The sequence below is a fragment of the Besnoitia besnoiti genome, chromosome VIII (genome assembly GCF_002563875.1).
Source record: "Besnoitia besnoiti strain Bb-Ger1 chromosome VIII, whole genome shotgun sequence".
Taxonomy (NCBI): Eukaryota; Apicomplexa; class Conoidasida; order Eucoccidiorida; family Sarcocystidae; genus Besnoitia; species Besnoitia besnoiti.
Window position 1 is genome coordinate 701483 of NC_042363.1, and position 16862 is coordinate 718344.

The 16862-nt window shown below is 53.7% G+C and overlaps 1 protein-coding gene across 1 annotated transcript; it reads right to left on the minus strand.

Moving 5' to 3' along the window:
* Window positions 1-285: 285 nt before the first annotated feature.
* On the minus strand, window positions 286-15981 carry BESB_082310 (RNB family domain-containing protein; the record flags this gene model as incomplete). Its single annotated transcript, XM_029366581.1, has 31 exons — window positions 286-290; window positions 703-817; window positions 1935-1951; window positions 2592-2712; window positions 2973-3029; window positions 3532-3579; window positions 3897-3962; window positions 4206-4270; window positions 4805-4856; window positions 5149-5226; window positions 5397-5598; window positions 5890-6105; window positions 6566-6635; window positions 7115-7202; window positions 7613-7696; window positions 8035-8550; window positions 8841-8876; window positions 9085-9184; window positions 9476-9535; window positions 9712-9910; window positions 10333-10365; window positions 10782-10884; window positions 11158-11210; window positions 11764-11898; window positions 12138-12210; window positions 12726-12994; window positions 13481-13514; window positions 14374-14511; window positions 14880-14929; window positions 15431-15518; window positions 15862-15981. 31 exons carry the CDS (start codon window positions 15979-15981, stop codon window positions 286-288), a joined length of 3291 nt encoding a protein of 1096 aa, XP_029217041.1.
* Window positions 15982-16862: the final 881 nt, after the last annotated feature.

Consider the following 16862-nt stretch of genomic DNA (forward strand, 5'->3'; position numbering starts at 1 on the left):
GGTGGCGTGCCGCCTGGATCGCTCATGTGCCACCAGCCGGACTGCGTTTATTGCTCGATATCAGTCGCTAAAATGGCAGTACGGAAGAGACTGCGTTGGGTTCGGGCTAAACAACGTTCTTGACCCCTCAATCTACACAAGAAATTCCCTCGCTGGAGATATAAATTGATCGGTGTTTGACTGAGCGCGACAGTGAGGTTAGCCGGCTGAACCCAGGAACGGTTCTAGTGCGAGCCGGAAAGCGGAAACCTGAAAAATTTGACGGGTTTCTACAAAGCGTGTAGTTTAGCCTAGCAAAAACACAGAAAAAGCGAAGGGAAATCCCTTTCCGGCTACGTCCAGAACCGCAGAAATGTTTTGTCTGAGGTCCTAAAAGGACTGAGCGAAAGTCTACGCTCCACTGCCGGTCCGTGGCTACTCCTGGGTTCATATTTCCCGTCCAACAATTGCAAAACCGCTCTTCTCTCAGCGGGAATGGCATTGCCTTGCAGAATCGCAGTTTGAGTGGATTTTTCCCCGAGGACTAGCGAGCCCTGGTCTCCGTAGGAGCATCAATCCGCATCCGGCGAGCTTGCTCCCTGCATTGACAGAACGCCGAAAACAAGACACATCCACTCAGACTTGCGAACCAGGCCCACTTTTCGCGCCAAAGTGTGAAGATGCTAAACGCGTCAGTGAGTTCGTCATTTCCCGCTCGCGTACTGTAGGCATAAACTTGGTTAGGAATGCTTTTCGCGATATCCGTATTCACGTTTTCAGTGACCACTTCTCCCCTCTTGCGAGCCTGCGAACAACCGTCCCTGTTCACTGCTTCATGCTGACTGGATGGAGAAACGGGAAAAAAGAATACAACAGCAGCGGCGCGTAGACGTATTCCACACTACTCAGAAGAGTTGCTGGCGATTCTCTTCCTTCGAGCTCCCGACGCCAGCCACGTGGAAAGCTAATGTGCCTGAACTCCGCTCATGAGAGCTAATCTATTCGCGGCCACAGCTGTCGCCAATTCCACGTCCTTTTCTGCGAAAGCATCGAAGCGCACATGGTCCCGAGAGCAGCAAGCAGTGCGCTGTTCCGTGTAAACGCGTTCTACTCCAGCCCTCTTCAAATATAGAATAAGGACAACTTTCTAAAACGCATCTGCTCGAGTCAGCAGCCGTCACCTAGTCAGCGGAGCCGCACCACAGGAAGGCGGACCCGTGCGAAATGCCACGTCGCGTTCCAACTCTTTCGTAAACGTGCTCCTGCGCGATCAGTTTTGAGTCGTGAGCATGATAAAAAAGACCGGCTAACTTGAGATACCTTTCCAAGCTGTCACTAATCCGCGTGTCTCAGTAGAAGAGAAGAAGGAGAGAAACTCCACTACTCTGAGGCCCTGTACTGGGAAGCGCGGCGCTCGTCCGTTCTTTCGCGCGAAAGCACGGACGAGCGCCGCGCTTATCTACAAGCCGTACTATCCAAACGATATACATAAAAGACGACATGCAGCTACGCATACTTTATTCATGCATATACACAAAAATATACTGCTATACTGAATGCAAACGGCATTTGTTACGCAGTGATTCATGCCTCACACGTAGGGAGCCTTCTGGAGTCGCTCTCTCTCTCCTCTGTGGCACGGTTCCCGCGTTTCAGCAGTTTCTATCACTTGCCTTCTATCACTTTCTGCAACTATTCCGAAGTCCTATCGACGCATATCCAGAGACAACCCTACAGGTTAAGACCATCTGTGTAAGTGTGATACGCACATCTGTGGGGGCTGTGAGAAGGCACATGAACTGCCTGCATCCTCGCTCTTGTTCTGATAATTCACTGCGTTGCTTTTTCTGCCGCTGCTGACGCATGGAGTAGGCGTCGTCGCGGAGGTTCGAATTCCACCCCCCCCCCCCCCCCCCAACCTTTTTACCCCGTTCCTCTGCACGCCAGAAGCTTACCAGGAAGCGCGAAAAAACTGAAAAACAGAACAGACACGCGGACACACACGCACGAGGATCCTCTCACAAACATGCTGGAGGCTGCGGAGAACGTGAAAACTGCGAGAATGACCTCGCTTGTCTGCAGGCGCCTTCGACGTCGCTCTTCGCTCTGCTCGTCCCTCTTACTGCAGGCCTTAACCTCTCCACGCGGATCTTTTCATATCCACAGATACGGATGATCTCGCGACATGCATGTACGCGTGCGACACCTCCCCTATGCGCGGATGAAAAATTCACACTAGGCTGCTTTGCATGCAGCTGTTGGGGTTAAAAGTGAGAGATTGAAATGAACGCCACGCCACTCTTGGGCCTCAGAGAGGAATACAGGTTCCTTCTCTCAGACGCACAGATAGACACACAGATACAGAGAGACGTACACATACATGTATCCCTATTTATATATGTGTACGTATGTATGTCCATTTATATATACGGGCCTGTACATGCTTCCATATACAAATACATATATATATATATATATATATATATATATATATATATATATATATATATATATGCGCAAGCGGAGGGGGTTTGAGCTATTGTTTCGTGACATGCAGCATCGTTTTCCGGCTAGGGCGCAGCTGAGAGATGCGTCCGAAGGCGGCGAAATACCTGCGTTTTCTGTCGCCTTCACGCGGCCGAAGTCAGGAGAAAACGGCGAAATGAGCGCAAAGACCAAGCTCGGCGGCACAGAGGTCGTTGGCAGGGCGTACACGGGCACGGGGGAGAAGGCCTGAGAAAAAAGAAATCCACAAACGCGTAAACCCAAGGCGAAGGCCGAAAAGGAAGTGCACTGCCCTCCAGACTTCCCAGCCACCCCGGACTCTGCTCTCGCATGCGAAAAACACGAAAGAAACGCATTTGAGATTTTTGCCTATAAACAGATGCAAGGACGTGAATGTGTCATTCAGCATGTGCGAGCTGCGAACAAACGCGACAACATGTTGATGCAGAGCGATGCATCTGCGCTGCCAGCAGAGCCGATTCGCTTGCCTGGAGTTTCTGAACCGTCACTTCATTCGTCGCCGGATTCACCCACGTGACTTCAACCTGCCGAGCAGGGAAAACGTCACACTCAAGAAAAACGATTTTCACAAATTTCTGCGTGCACAAGACACGCATGGGATGCGACGCGGCAAGCGGAGGCTTAACGACCGCCTGGCTCGACTCATCCGCAAGCTTATATCACCAAGCTAGCTTGAGAGAGATGAGATTGGCTTTTAGAACGCGAAGAAACAAAAAACATGCGCGGCAGTTCTCCCTCTGCTATTCCGGTGCGCAGGCATACGTCATGCTTACAAATATATGTATATATATCTTCGTGTTTTCGGATGTCAATTGAGTCATCACCGTCTTCACGAGTCCGCGTGCGTGAAGGTTCATAATGTGCGCAACGCTGGTGGCTCCATAAAACTCTCGAAATACACACAGACATATAAATATACATATATATAGGTCTACGGTGCGGCGTGTCTATAGACGCACGAGAATTAGCGGTAAATAAGAACAGGTTTATATAGATAGATGGAGTGCAGGACAGGAGGTGACTCACCTCGTTTCCATTCGGCAAACGAAAGTCGGCAGGAAGTTGGACGGTCTTCTGCAAAGGAAGAAGAAACGAATCAAACGCGCAGCCGGCGATGCGGTCGCGTGCGCAATCTCAAAATCACGTCACGGTCGTAAGGCACGCCGCGGATAAGACGTGAGATAATACTGGCACCCGAGGGCGCGGCACCGCAGAGCCACTGGCAGTCGACAGCACTGGCCGGAAACAGCAGCGTGCTGAAGACGCGAGTCGATCTTCGCGCTGGAGGGCGCAACCCCCCTGCCACCCCGCTTCGAAAGAAGGAGAAGAAACTGAAGACACTCGGCAGCGATGGAATGCGTCGCGTCTTCAGATCAGGAGCGAAACCTCACCTGGAGGTCGTCTGGCACGGGGCGGAAGACCTGCGATCGCGCACTCTCGCCCTGGAAGGTGATTCGCTGAGGCACATGCAGCCGAGAGACAGAAAAACAATAAAACTGACAAAGACACGCAGACTGCCCGCGCCTGCACACCATCCGCCGGGTGGCACTCTCTTGTTCTCGTCATACAGCGAGACTACACATCCCGAGCAGACCGGATACCGCGAGGCAACCGCGGGGAGACAGATGCCATCTGCTAGGGCATGCAGAGAAAGAGAGAGACAAAGATCGACGTCACGCTCGCCGCAGGCCCGCGCGCACCTGCTCTTTATCGAGGAGCGGAAGGAACGCAACCAGAGACTTGTCCTGCAGCAGCAACACAACGCCTGAGAGAAAACAGGCGGAAGAAAAAGGTTCAAAAAATGTCAAAAGACAGAACGCCACACAATGGAAACCAGAGAAAAGGCTGGAAGGCGCAAGTCAAGTACCAGCTATACACCGCCAATGCTGGCTACGTTTAAGACGTATCCACAGATATACACATATATATATATATATATATATATATATATGTGAATATGTATAGAGATGCTTGCATGTATGCGCGCCGCAGAGACGCCGATAGGGAGACAAAGGGTTTCTTGGAAAACTCGAGGCGTTTTTTGCGCTCTGCACAGACACCGAGACAGCTTTTCAATACGTAAGGTGAAGGCGGCCCGAATACAGTGCACAAATGAATCACCACAAATAAATACATATATGTATATATGTGTATATATATGTATATATTTCTATAAGGATGGAGAGAATGCTTGCCGCGACTCAAAATGGATGAGGAAGCAGACAGACTGATGTAGGTTTTTGCATCTCTCCGGGATTCCTGGTTGACTTGTGGTTCGACGAAATTCTTGGAGGCTTACCTGCGGTTGCGTAGGGCTCTCTGCGCGCCTTCAACAGAACTGATAGGAACAACTGCAACGGAGACACACTCGGAGACTCGGGACGATGACCCCGCGGCCTCTGCTCACTCGAAAGGAGACCCGCTGCCCACTGCGACACGCAGAGCGAAACAGATGACTCTGCTCACATGCGTCTACCCGAAGCACAATCTGGCGCCATAGCCGCGATGTCGGCGCTCTATCTATCTATCTATCTATCTATCTATCTATCTATCTGCATGCCCCCCCTCCGGCGCATGCCGCGTGGAGACTTTCTAGCAAACTCCTGCGCAGTTCGCGCGGCATCTGGCGCGTGCATCTCTTACGTGGCCGCAGCACTGCTGCGCGTTTTTCGAGTTGAGTTTCTTCGCATTGCAGAGTCCGCAGATTTCTTCGAGCTGCTCCTGAGCGCGAAACCCACAAGTCACACAGCTGCGCGTCCACAGGACGAAAAGAGACATCCGAGAGGAGAGGAGGAAGCGACGCACAGACAAGCCTGTCGTCTCTTCGCTGGAGAAGGTTTCCGACTGCAGGGTTATTTAGGGCTAGGGCTGCATGCTCCTTCAGCGCGTACTCGGGATCCCGTCGCAGCTTCCATTTGTTTGCGGAAATCCAGGAGTGTCGGCGATAGTGCGCCCTCCGCCTCTGCCTCAGGCAAGGATGAAGAAGACACAGAAGACGATGAAGGAGACGAAGCGAAGGCGGAGGACTTTTCGACGCGCTCCCATTCGAGTGCGCAGGCGAGGAGGCGGTGAACGAGGACGTCCGCGTAGCGCCTGACGAAGAGAAAAACCGGACTCAAACGCGATGAAGAAAAAACCGGCCTCAAACACGATGCAAAACCAACCGGACCCAAACCCGTCGCGCCACACGGAACCGAAGAGTCATTCGATCAACACAAACCTGGAAGCTTATACATAACTATATATATCTATATATATTCATACGTCTACGTATATGAATATATATATATATATATATATGCATATATGCGTATTTTTCCATACACACGCTTTCACCGATATTCGTAGATATATCTTTCTGGTCGGCAATGAGCGCGTGCGTACCTAATGGGTGAGGTAAAGTGAGTGTATTCTGTGAAATTCAAGGCAAAGTGAGGGTGCTGTGTGTCGCCGCGCACGTAGTAGAGCGCGAGCTTGAGCGACTTCCTCAGCAGCGCCTCGACAGCGACGGCCGCGGCGACGCCGTGGCTGGTCTGAACGCCCCCCAGCGTGACTTGAACGGCCTTCGAAGAGGAAAAATCCGAAGAAATGCCCCTCTTGCTGCAGAAGGCCGCACGCACAAACAGAAATTCATTGCGCGCACGTGCTGCAACTCTACAAATACATATAGATACAGATATATATAGATAGATATAGATATGCAGAGTACTATTTGCATATAAATAAATATACATCTGTACAAATATCCATATATATGTTTACATTTATATATATTAGTATGCACGTGTGTGTGTCACACGGCAATATCCACAGGACTGCCCCACGCACAAAGTGTAGGGCTTTAGGAGACGCATCAGCCTCTCGCCGCTCATCGCCCTCTTTCGAGAGACCCCTCCAGCTCCATTTCGGAATCTGCGCAGCGTCCCGGAGACACAACACGCCTACGCGTAAACTAAACCTTTGAAGTTAGGAAGAATTTAGAGGCGCCGCGGGCGCAGAGATAGAAGGGCGTTTTAATCCTGAACTTCTACGCCGCAGAGGCGCTGCGGAGCCTCCTCACCTGAGGAAGGCACTCAGCGGCTTGACCTGCTTCTCCGCCAGGGCAGAGTGGGAGCGGAGGACTGCGAGATCTGACGAAAAAAAATCATTAATCGAATCCGAGGAAAACAGGATGTCAGTTCCTTGGGATAGAAATACACAATATATAAATTCATATATCTACGCGCAGGTTTTTGTATTTAAGTTTTTCTCAAAGCCGCTGTCGCTGCGTCCGCAGGACATCCACTCGCGCCTGGGACGCGGCGACACAAAGCTCGTACATTCATAGCTAAAGGTGCGTATTCGGAAAAAAAGAATGTAAATACATGTCTTCGACCGATGCCTGCACGCACCTGCAGGCTGCGAAGCTTCCCTAGTTTCACATCCTTTTTTTCTACATATAAAGATATATACTTATTTGTATTTATTTGTTTATATTTATCCACATGAGTTTGGAGTCCTACAGAGGGGGACATGTCGATTAGACAAGGAATCGACGCGAAAATTGAGGTTTATGTGCGGCCGCTCTTCAGAGTCTCGCCAGGTTTAGACGCTCCGATGGCGCAGCTACCTGCGAACGGACTGTCGATGAGGCGGCGCGCGACGAGGCAGTTCGCCAGAAGCATCAACTCCTCAATGAGCGAGTGCGACCGCGCGTGCTGAAAAAACAAAAACTAACGATAGCCAGTAGTTTGCATTCGATAGATATTCGCAAACTGGTGATTGCAGATACCAGGGTATGTGGGATTGACCTTTCTCTACGCCCTTACAAAAATAAGTACACGTAGCAAAACAAAATATATAAATAGGTAAATATCGGTGTATGGGATAGGGGCTGGTAGCTGCGCCGGACGCGAATCTCGCTGAGATACACCCGCAGAGAGACAAACGCCGAAATGAAACTCTTAATCTCTAGAAGGCGCGCGTGGGTGGAGAATTTCTAGGAGAGCCAACGCGACTGCAACTAATTTAGATGAATATATGGAGACTGAGAGCGGTTCAGGCGCACAGGCGAACCAACCAGGGAGAGAGGAAGGCGCGGGGCGGCTACACAGCGCCCGATATTTACCTCTTCTTCAGTCCATCCGATCGGCTGCGAGCGCGCATCTAACTCGAAACGCAGCGTCATCTTGTGGAGCATAATCGAGCCGCTCTGAACGAAAACAAGTCAAAAAGAAAAAGTTGAGCAGCGGGGGAGAGGGCAACAGCAGGCGCAGCGGAAGACGCGACGGCGCAGCTCAAATAACGAATGATTGAAGCAATTTGCGTTGACGCAAACTGGTTCCTTTCTCTCCTCTCTCGAGTCTCTAGCCAACTACCGTGGATGCACAACCACCAGAAGAAGGGAGAGGCGAGTTCGGATTTACTAAGAGCCGCCCGCGGCGCAACTTGCACTCGACGAGACGAAAACGGCGCGCCTGAGGCCGGAGAAAGCTCTCTCGTGCGTCTGCTGCATGCGGCGGCTGCAGCCTCGCGCCTTCGTCCTCTCACCTCAAAGCGTCGACTCCGAATCGCCGTCGTCAGCTTGTCCAGGAGCTTCAGGTCCTCGACGATCGCCTCCCAGCAAGCGTCAGCAGAGGCGCGCTTCCCAGCCCCTCTCTCGGGTGCCACAGAGCCTGCGCGCTGCGTCAAATGGACGTTTTCTGCGCCGCCCGCGGCTTGGGAAATTTTCGCGATTTTTTGCGAATTCTCTTCCGCCGCGCCCGCGCATCTGCAGCACGCCGCGCACCGACCGCAGCAGGCGCGGAAAGTCGCCAAGTCGCCATATGGCGAAAAAGGGAAACACGAAGTCTCTCTCGCGCGCCGCTCTTCAGGTGACAAAGAAGAAGACGAATGAGAGGAAGTAGACAAAAAAGAAAGAGAGTGGGGGGCGGACTGCCGCGTACAGGAGCTGAGAGAGACGAAGCAGCCGCAGTCCGCGAGGGTTAACTCCGGCGCAGAAGAAGGCTGCGAGACCAGCGGGCGCGCCTGCTCCGGGATGTCGCCCTCGTCGATCAAGACTTGAACCTGGAAGGACAAAGAACGCATGCAGAATAAAGCTTTTCTCTTTGCCTCAAGGAGGGCCTGCTAGTCAGGGAACCGCGAAACACAGAAACAAAGGGAGGGCGCGACTTCCTTTGTCTCCATCCTTGAGCACGCGCGGCGCATCGAAGCTGCGTCGAACGTGAGACCGGACATGCCTCTGGCGTTTGCTTCCCGTTTTCTGTCAGCTGTGCAACCCCTGCGCCCCGTGGGCCCAGGCGAAAACTGAACGAGAGCCTTTAATTTTCCAAACCCTCGTCTGTTGCGTAACTTGCCTCGTCGTAGTTGAACCGGCAGCAGCTCTCAATGACCTGCAGAGAGGAAACCAAAAACCGACACGCAGCACACTTCCTTGACGCCGCGCGCACCCAATGAACATCTGCCGAAGCGTGGGCGCATTCGCTTGCGAGTTCAGTGCGGCGACGCAGCCGCTTGAGGCGAGGAGATGCCAAAACAGCGCCAGCTTTCCTCAGACACGCAGCCCCGACCGCTGTCTCAAGAACAGGCGCCCTCCCTTACCGATCTGTAGAAGCGCGGCCTCCAGGCCTCGACGAGACTTCCGTCCTCGCGCACGCGGAAGGTCACTGAGAATGTCAGCTTAGGCCAGCCGGGATGGAGGCTGCAGCGAAAACCACAAGGCAGAATAGCAAAAAGAACGTCTGCAGCTTCCAGGCGCGCGGAGGACTATCAAGTTCGCAGACCACAGATACCGTGTGCTTCCGTCTAAGCACGGCAGCTTGCATGCGCACAGCCAGCGTCCCGCGGTCGCGCGGAGTTTGTTTTTCCTCTCGAGCCCTGGCTCGGCGCCCGACGCCCCCCCTCGGCGAAGGGACCACTGAAAAAAGAAAACGAGACGGAATTAGCGACATTTTCTTTCCTCCTCGCGCCCGCGGCGCAGCCTCGCGCGTACCTGCACAGCGCGTCGCAGAGGGCGCGCGGCAGCATCGGGAAGACGACGTGTTTGAGGTACCTGAGAAGAAAAAAAACATCCAACTACGCAGTGGGGAGGAAGAGGCTCTCGCGCGCAAGGCTCGCCTCGCGAGCGAGGAAAACACTTGGAAAAAACCGAATAACGGGGAGCGTCTCCCAGATTGAAATCCCGCGCCCAAGACCCTGTGCGCACATGCACTTGTTTGAACTACGTACACCGTGGTGCACCGATTCCGCGCTTCCTCGTCCGTCCTGCAGAGGGGCTGAAGGAAGTGCGAAACGTCTGCGATGTGGACGCCGATCTCGAACTCGGGTTCGTGCCCTGTCCAGCACGAAGGCGGGACGCGATGCAGATGGACGGCGTCGTCGAGGTCTCGCGCGGACGCTGGATCAATCGTCAGCACGCGCCGGCGGCCTGAAAAAAGAGAAAATCCGAAAAATAACGACACAAAAGAGCACAAACCAAAGCAAAATCGCAACGAAGTATACCAAGCCATGCACCAAGTGCACACTGCGCAAAACACGGCGGAAGGCGAGGACAAAGGCGACACACGAGAGCCGGAGCAATCGCGAAAGTGGAGCAGCGATCCTCGCCAACGAAGAACGCAGGAAGCCGTATTGAAGATTAGGGGTTGGGGTTGCGGCACTCGCGGCGCCAGGGCACTGCCCACAAAAGACTCTGAGCTGAGCTGGAAAGGCTCAGAGGACGGAGGCGAGGTCGTGATCGCCTGAGCAGATGAGAATCCTCAAAACGAAGGGGGGGCTTTGCTAATCAGGCGCGATAACGAGAAAGAGAAAACCAAACTCAGGCCTTCGAAACCTGCTTGGCAGCCCTACCTCTGAGATCCACGCGTTTCTTCGCCTCTTCCTCTGCGAACGCACACGCAGACACATACGACAGCAAACGATGAAAAAAGTGGAGAACGAAACAGACATCGAGAGAGAAAGACACCCAGGGCAGCACAACACACGCAGCGCGAATCATGAGCACAACCCGGAAGCGCCTACTTGAGCAGAAAGCGAAATCGGAAAACGCGGATTCGCATGCATGCATACAGAAGTCGAGGGAGCGAAAGACAAATGAGGATGAGGAGAAACACAGAGACGCACGCAGAGAAAAGGCTATGACAATAGGAGCCGACGCACGGATGTTTAAACGGGGTTCGAGGCAGAGGAAGCGCGCGACTCGGAGGAAGCGGGACGCGCGCGGAAAATCCGGTGGCGAAGCAGCGAGGCCACCTTTCCCCTCCCTTCGAGAGACCCCGGAAGACAGCAAATCGACTCACCGAATTCCTTCTCTGCGCGCTCGACGATGGCATCCGTCTCTTCGAGGATTTCGGTGCTGTGCGGCAGCATGTGGATCTGCAGGTCGTTATTCATCATGCAGAACTGCGGGAAAAAAACAAGAAAAGTGAAGAAAATCAGAAGAGTTTCTCCGAAGCACACGCAGGCGCCTGGCTGCGGCTAAGAGAAATTCAAAAAACAAACCGAAAGGTGAACCCCGAGGATGTCGGCGAGTGCAAAAACACTCACGAGAAGACACGAGACAAACGCCCCGCGCAGAGCCTCGAGATGTGCGGAAAGACGCCGTTCTGCAGCGACCCGGGGCAAGAAAGGAGATTCGAGACTCTCGAGGAAAAAAAAAGACTTCCGCTGACCTACCCTCTCAATAGTCTGAATTGAGTCGGCCGCGCCGATGTATGCCAAAAGGCTGCCTGACGACACCGCGAGGCGAGAGCGAGATACTTCCCATGTGGATGACTAGGCACGCGAAGAAGAAATTCCACGAAGCCAAAAGCGGCGCTCAGATCCTCCTGCGAAAACGCGAGTTCCCTCTTCGAAAAGTTCCCTCCAGAGGATCCCCGGGCGCAACAAGCGACGCTTCCCAAAGCAACGCAGTCCGTTCCAGCCATGCAGCGACATATTCATTCACGTATGCGTATGTACGAATATATATATATATATATATATATAAATATATATACAGACATATGTGTATATATGCATGTACATATATATAGCAAAATATACAGATGTGAACATATATATGTGAGTGTGCATATTTGTGTATGAGTGTATTCATGTATATGCATTCGTATAGTATATATATGTATACGGTGGATAAATACGGGTATGTACTTATACATCTGCATGTATGAAAGTATACATGGGAAACGCGATTCAGCCGTGTGCTGCTGAAGGGTTGGTATCCCTTTTCGCGGGATCAAGCGCCCGCAGCCGTCTCGAAGAATGTCAGTCTCTCTTTACCTCGCGGCAGGATGTTGTACACGTCCCAGGCGTCGACGTTGACGAGGTAGAGGCGCTGCTTGTCCAGGGGCCCGGGGAGCTTCTCCCACTTCTGCGCCTCCTTCAGAGGCACCAGAATCCAGTTGATTCGCGAGTCTGCCGGAAAGACAGACACACGCAACCAAGCCGCCACGCACAAAAGTGCCCTGCTCCATCCGACTGCACCTCAGCGAAGTCTGCAGCTTCCAAGCCGGCGTGTCGGTCGGAAGGGAGACACACTGACAGAGAGAGCCAGAGAGAGAAGCGGACATATTTCCGATTCGCTATCATGTGCCTCTTCCGTGTGGAGCAGGCGCTTCTTCCTTTAACAGAGGCGTCGCTCCCTTCCGGCATACCGAGTGGAATCGCACGCAGGAGCGTCGCGTTGGGGCGGACGAGTGTGTCGTCCTCCGGCGCGACTCCGTAGCGCTGCGACACACAAACCGCGGAAACGAGACTGCGAGGCCTGGACTCAAGACGGCTCCCAGGTCTCTTCAATCGCCCTCCTCGTTCCTTCTCTGCCCTGCAAGTTTCTCCATCTTCTCTTCTCTCCATTTCACTGCACTGACTCGTCTTCCTCCCTCTCTTTCTTTCTCGCTGTCTCTTTCTTCCTCGTTCTCCCTCTCTCTGTACTTCTCTCTTTTTCTCTCCGTTTTCTTTTTCTCGCTTTCTCTCCCCTTCTTTCGTTCTCCCCTTCCTTCTCTTTCTTGCTTTCTCCCGCTCTTTCTGTATGTCTTTCTCTTTCTTCCTTTCCCTCCACTTCCCTTGCCTTCGCTATCTCTTTCTCTCTGTCTCCCTTTCTACCTCTCTTCCTTTCTCCCTTTCTCTTTCTTGCTCTCTTTCTCTTTCTCCGTGCCGTCCTCCCCTCTTCGTTTCGGGCGAGGATTAGAGTCAACCTGCTCGCTGGCGCCACGCTTTCCCTTGTTCAGTTTCCGCCTTCTTACCATATTGTTTGCGCGCAGCGTGCATATGAACTGCCGGTTGCGAAGGAGTCTCCTGCGCATCCAAGGCGGAGATAACGCCTCACGCGCTGGTGCAGGCTGCGCTCCCGCCGCTGGGTGTTCTTCGCTGTCGAGTCGCTTCTCGTCCTTAGGGAGCGCGTCTGCACGTCCCCGGGGCTCCTCTGCGAGAGGCGGAAGAAGATGCTCTTTCTCTGAGTCGGTCAGCGCGCGCGTCTCGACAAACACCACGCGCGCTGTGCGCAACATTCGCCCTGCACACCGGAAGAAAAAGACACGCCTCGACCTGAGGGGGCCTACGCGAACGCCAAGCGGCCAGCGCAGAAGCCTCACGCAGACGAAGCCCCGAATTGGAGCTTGAGAGAAGAAGGGAGATTCAATACTTCACGAATCAAAGCGCGCCTCACACGCGCTCATTCCGCCCTCATCTCCTCTCGCCTTCATCGGATGCCTGACGCCCTGCGCTGCGTTGCTCTCTTGCTCTCCGTTTTTTTCACGGCGAGTTCAATAAAATGCACTTCTTTTTGATCCCTGCCACACGCAACCGCCCTGTCCCCGTGGGCGTCTCTCTTCAGTTCCCTCTGTGGGATGTTCCTTCGCATCGCATTCCCTGCCCTCCCTTCCGTCAGTTATCTCTGCCCGCGATCTCTCTGCGTTGCGTTCAACTGCAGGCTAAAGCGTTTGAGATTTCGCTGTGTTGTGCTCCACGGTTCTCGTCTTCCGCTCGAGTCGAGGCTCACCTTCCTTGACGAGTTGCAGACACTCGGCCTCAGTCTGGCAGTTGAAAAACAGACACCAAAACGCGCGCGCTAAAAGAGAGACATCACGCGAAACCCGAAAAGACACCTGTCAGCCTCGAGCGTGCGGTGCTCCCTCCCAGACATATGTGAAGAGATACGATACACAGAGGCTTTATAGAAGAAAAAGATAACTAAACCGACACGCATTTGGGGGGAGGGATGCGCAGGAAAGAAGACGCATAAATGCAGCAATGGATAGGGATGCCGGTACAGGGTTGAGAGACAGTACACACGAATGAAAGGCGAGAGACAGATGAACAGAGACACGAAGACAAGCGGTAAGCGAGAGAGGTGAGTCGAGAGGGAGATCGCGTGCGACATAGGCTTAAGAGGCTAGCCGGACCGACACACAGACAGAGACGATGTGCAGGCGAACTGCTTCGTTCTGTGCGCGAGGTTCTACAGAGAGCCACCCCTATTCCATGCGACTGTCTCAGTCGACATGCGAGTCATCAAATGCACGCAGTACACCGCAGTCCTCCTCTCTATCTCTCTATGTACCTGTATAGATATTCAGCTATCTATCTACCTAACTCTCTATCTAGCTATCTAGCTGTATAGCTACCTACACAACTATCTAACTATCTATATACCTGCCTGTCTCTCTCTCTGTCGACAGAGAGACATCTGATTGAGGCTCCCCCCACACGCGCCCTCGCAACTCGCGAGCGACCCAGAACTGATTATTGGATTTATATAAATCGAAGAAACAAAGACAGCACAGATCCTAGAATTATGAAGATGACTCCGGCGGGGGCGTGAAGCGCGTGTGCAGACAAAAACAGACGAACTCCGTCCGCAGAAAAGGATGAAAATGCGCGAATGCGGCTCACCGGGGAGTCATTCTTGCGCGCGCTGGCGGAGGGGTCCTTCGCGTCGCCCTCCAAAGGGCCGCGCGGCCCTGTCACTTCTGCAGAGTCGCAGAACGAGAAGGCGTCGGAGTAAAGCTTCCATTGCCGATAGTCGTGGACCTGCGGCAGAGGCGGACAAGGCGAAAAAACGCGTTGTCACAGAACGCCAAGTCGCGAGAAACGGATTGCAAAGATGTTAAGTTCGAAATTTTGGGTTCGCTGACGCGCGAGCGATCGCGTGCCTTCTGCCGACGCCTCATAGGTTCTTTTCCTCACACGCCTCGTCTCTGCGTCAACGCTGGATCGTCATCTCGCTGTTTAGGGTTCAGGGTTTACAAAAGGGCTCAACGCTACTTTTTTCACGTGTCTCTGCGAAGCCTCCCTGATGTTTTCCGTCTGCGCTGACTAAACCTCCCTTCGAACTCCGCACCCGCGGCGCCTCTAAATTCTTTCAAAGAGTGAGGAGATGACCCTTCCTTCTCGCTCACCTGCAGGAAAACAGTGTCCCCATGAACCGCGCGGTTTCTGTCGCGGCGGCCTGCGCGTATCTCGCGGGCAGCACGCGACACAGCATTTGAAGCGTCTATAAATATCATATATATATATATATATATATATTGGCCTGAATCTGTGGACTCCTGGATGGCTCATATATATTCATATCTATATCTATAGCTGTAAATAGATATATATGTTTGCCACGGTGGATGAATTCACGAGAATGGTGGTGCGCGAGAGGACCCAGCATCTCCCTCGCCTTTCTGTGCTGGCGCGTCTCGCAGTTTCTCTCCCTTTCTCTGCTGGGAGGCTTCTTGTCGCGCATCCACGTCTGCCTTTCTCTCCGTTCTCCTGAGGGGGTACGCCGCTGCTTCCTCGCGCGGCTCCGCTGTACGGTCTTCGGCTCTGTCTGCTTCTCAACGCCGTCCCCCCCCCACTCCCGCCAACGCCTCCCTTTCCCTCCGGGCTCGCGTCTTCTTGTCCTTCTTTTCTTGTCTTTGTCTGCCTCTTTCTCGGCTCTTTTTTCCGTTTCGCGGCTTACCTGCGATGAGGAAGTCGGCGGCGGAGACGTCGTCGCCGTCGTAGACGTACGCGTCGTTTGGCTGGCGCGCGTTCACTCGCAAAGAGCCCTGTCGCGAAGAAGAAGAAAACGAAAGCCATGGACAAGCTGCGGCGCAACACCTGCGCGAGACGAACGCGCAACCGGCGAAGGAACGGCGAGCGACGCGGGCAGCGCGCGCGAGAGCGATAAGAAAACGGACGACAGCAAAGGGGAGGACCCCGATAACGACGCACGCAGCGGGCACCACAAGAGAGGCAAACAGACGGGAGCGCAAGGGAAAACGAAAGCGAGGTTCCACGGGCGAGGCGACAGCCGCCTTGCGAGAGAGGAGCCGCGGCCAAAGGAAAAGCGATCGCCGCGCGGAAAAAGAAGCGCGGTTCTTTCGAGTCGCGATCGCCTCTTTCTCTCACCTTGACGAAGCGGCCGCTCTCGAGGCCTGCGCGCGCCTCCTCCGCGGAGACGTACTCTTCGAACTGCTTCTCTCTGTCGCTGGCAGACGAAGGAGGCGGATTCGCAGACTTGCGCGACATGGCGGGCTCGCTCCCTTGTTTTTATTGTGTGTCCTTGGCGCTCAAGCGAAGCGGGCAGCCGGCGCAGCCGACGCACACGTGGGCGGCAGTAGTCGGCGTTCACTCACCCGTGCGGAGGCCGTCGCCAGCGCGTGAGGCGGATTAGGAGTCGATGCAGCGAACGAAAGACAAGAGAGGCGAAAAACACCCAACAAAGGAGAAGCACATGCGGAACGAAAGGGCAAAGGGAAGGAACGTGCGGCGGAGGAACCCTCGGCGAGACTGCAGACGGAGATTGGTGTTCGACGGCACAGAAAGAGAGAGGGTGAACGACAAAGGAACCGCACGGAGAGGGAGGGCGCAGCGAGGAGGGACAATAGTCACTCTCGAATCAACAAAACACAGAGGCAAACTGCACTGGAGAGAGGTGAAAACGCCGAAGAGGCCGAAGAGAAACCGCAGTCCTCAGCAAAGTCGAGGGAATGCGGAAAAACTGCGGAGAGCGAGAAACGCCGCCGCAAGACGCACACAGGAGGAAACGCCGTCTTCTCCTCTGCCGAGTCGGAGCCTGCTTCAGAGAAGGAAAGATGGAGGTAAAAGGGAAGCAGGAAAGGAGAGACTCAAACGAGAGAGAACAAATCGCGGTTCCTTGTAGCGCTTCTGTTCCGCGACCGCCGACACGCGAGGAAAGTCGCGGATGTCTCCTGTCTCCCGCCAAGCTCAACACCTGCCGCGGAGACAGAGAAAGACAGAAAACGGTTGACAGCGTCGCACACACGGCTAGGCTAAAGCGAGAAAAGAAAAATATGGAAGTCTTAAAAAATTCCGCTGAGAATATCCGCCGTTTTCCGCGAGAAGGCCAAAAGAAAGTTCACAGCGCCCAAGCGCCTCGCTTGCATGCC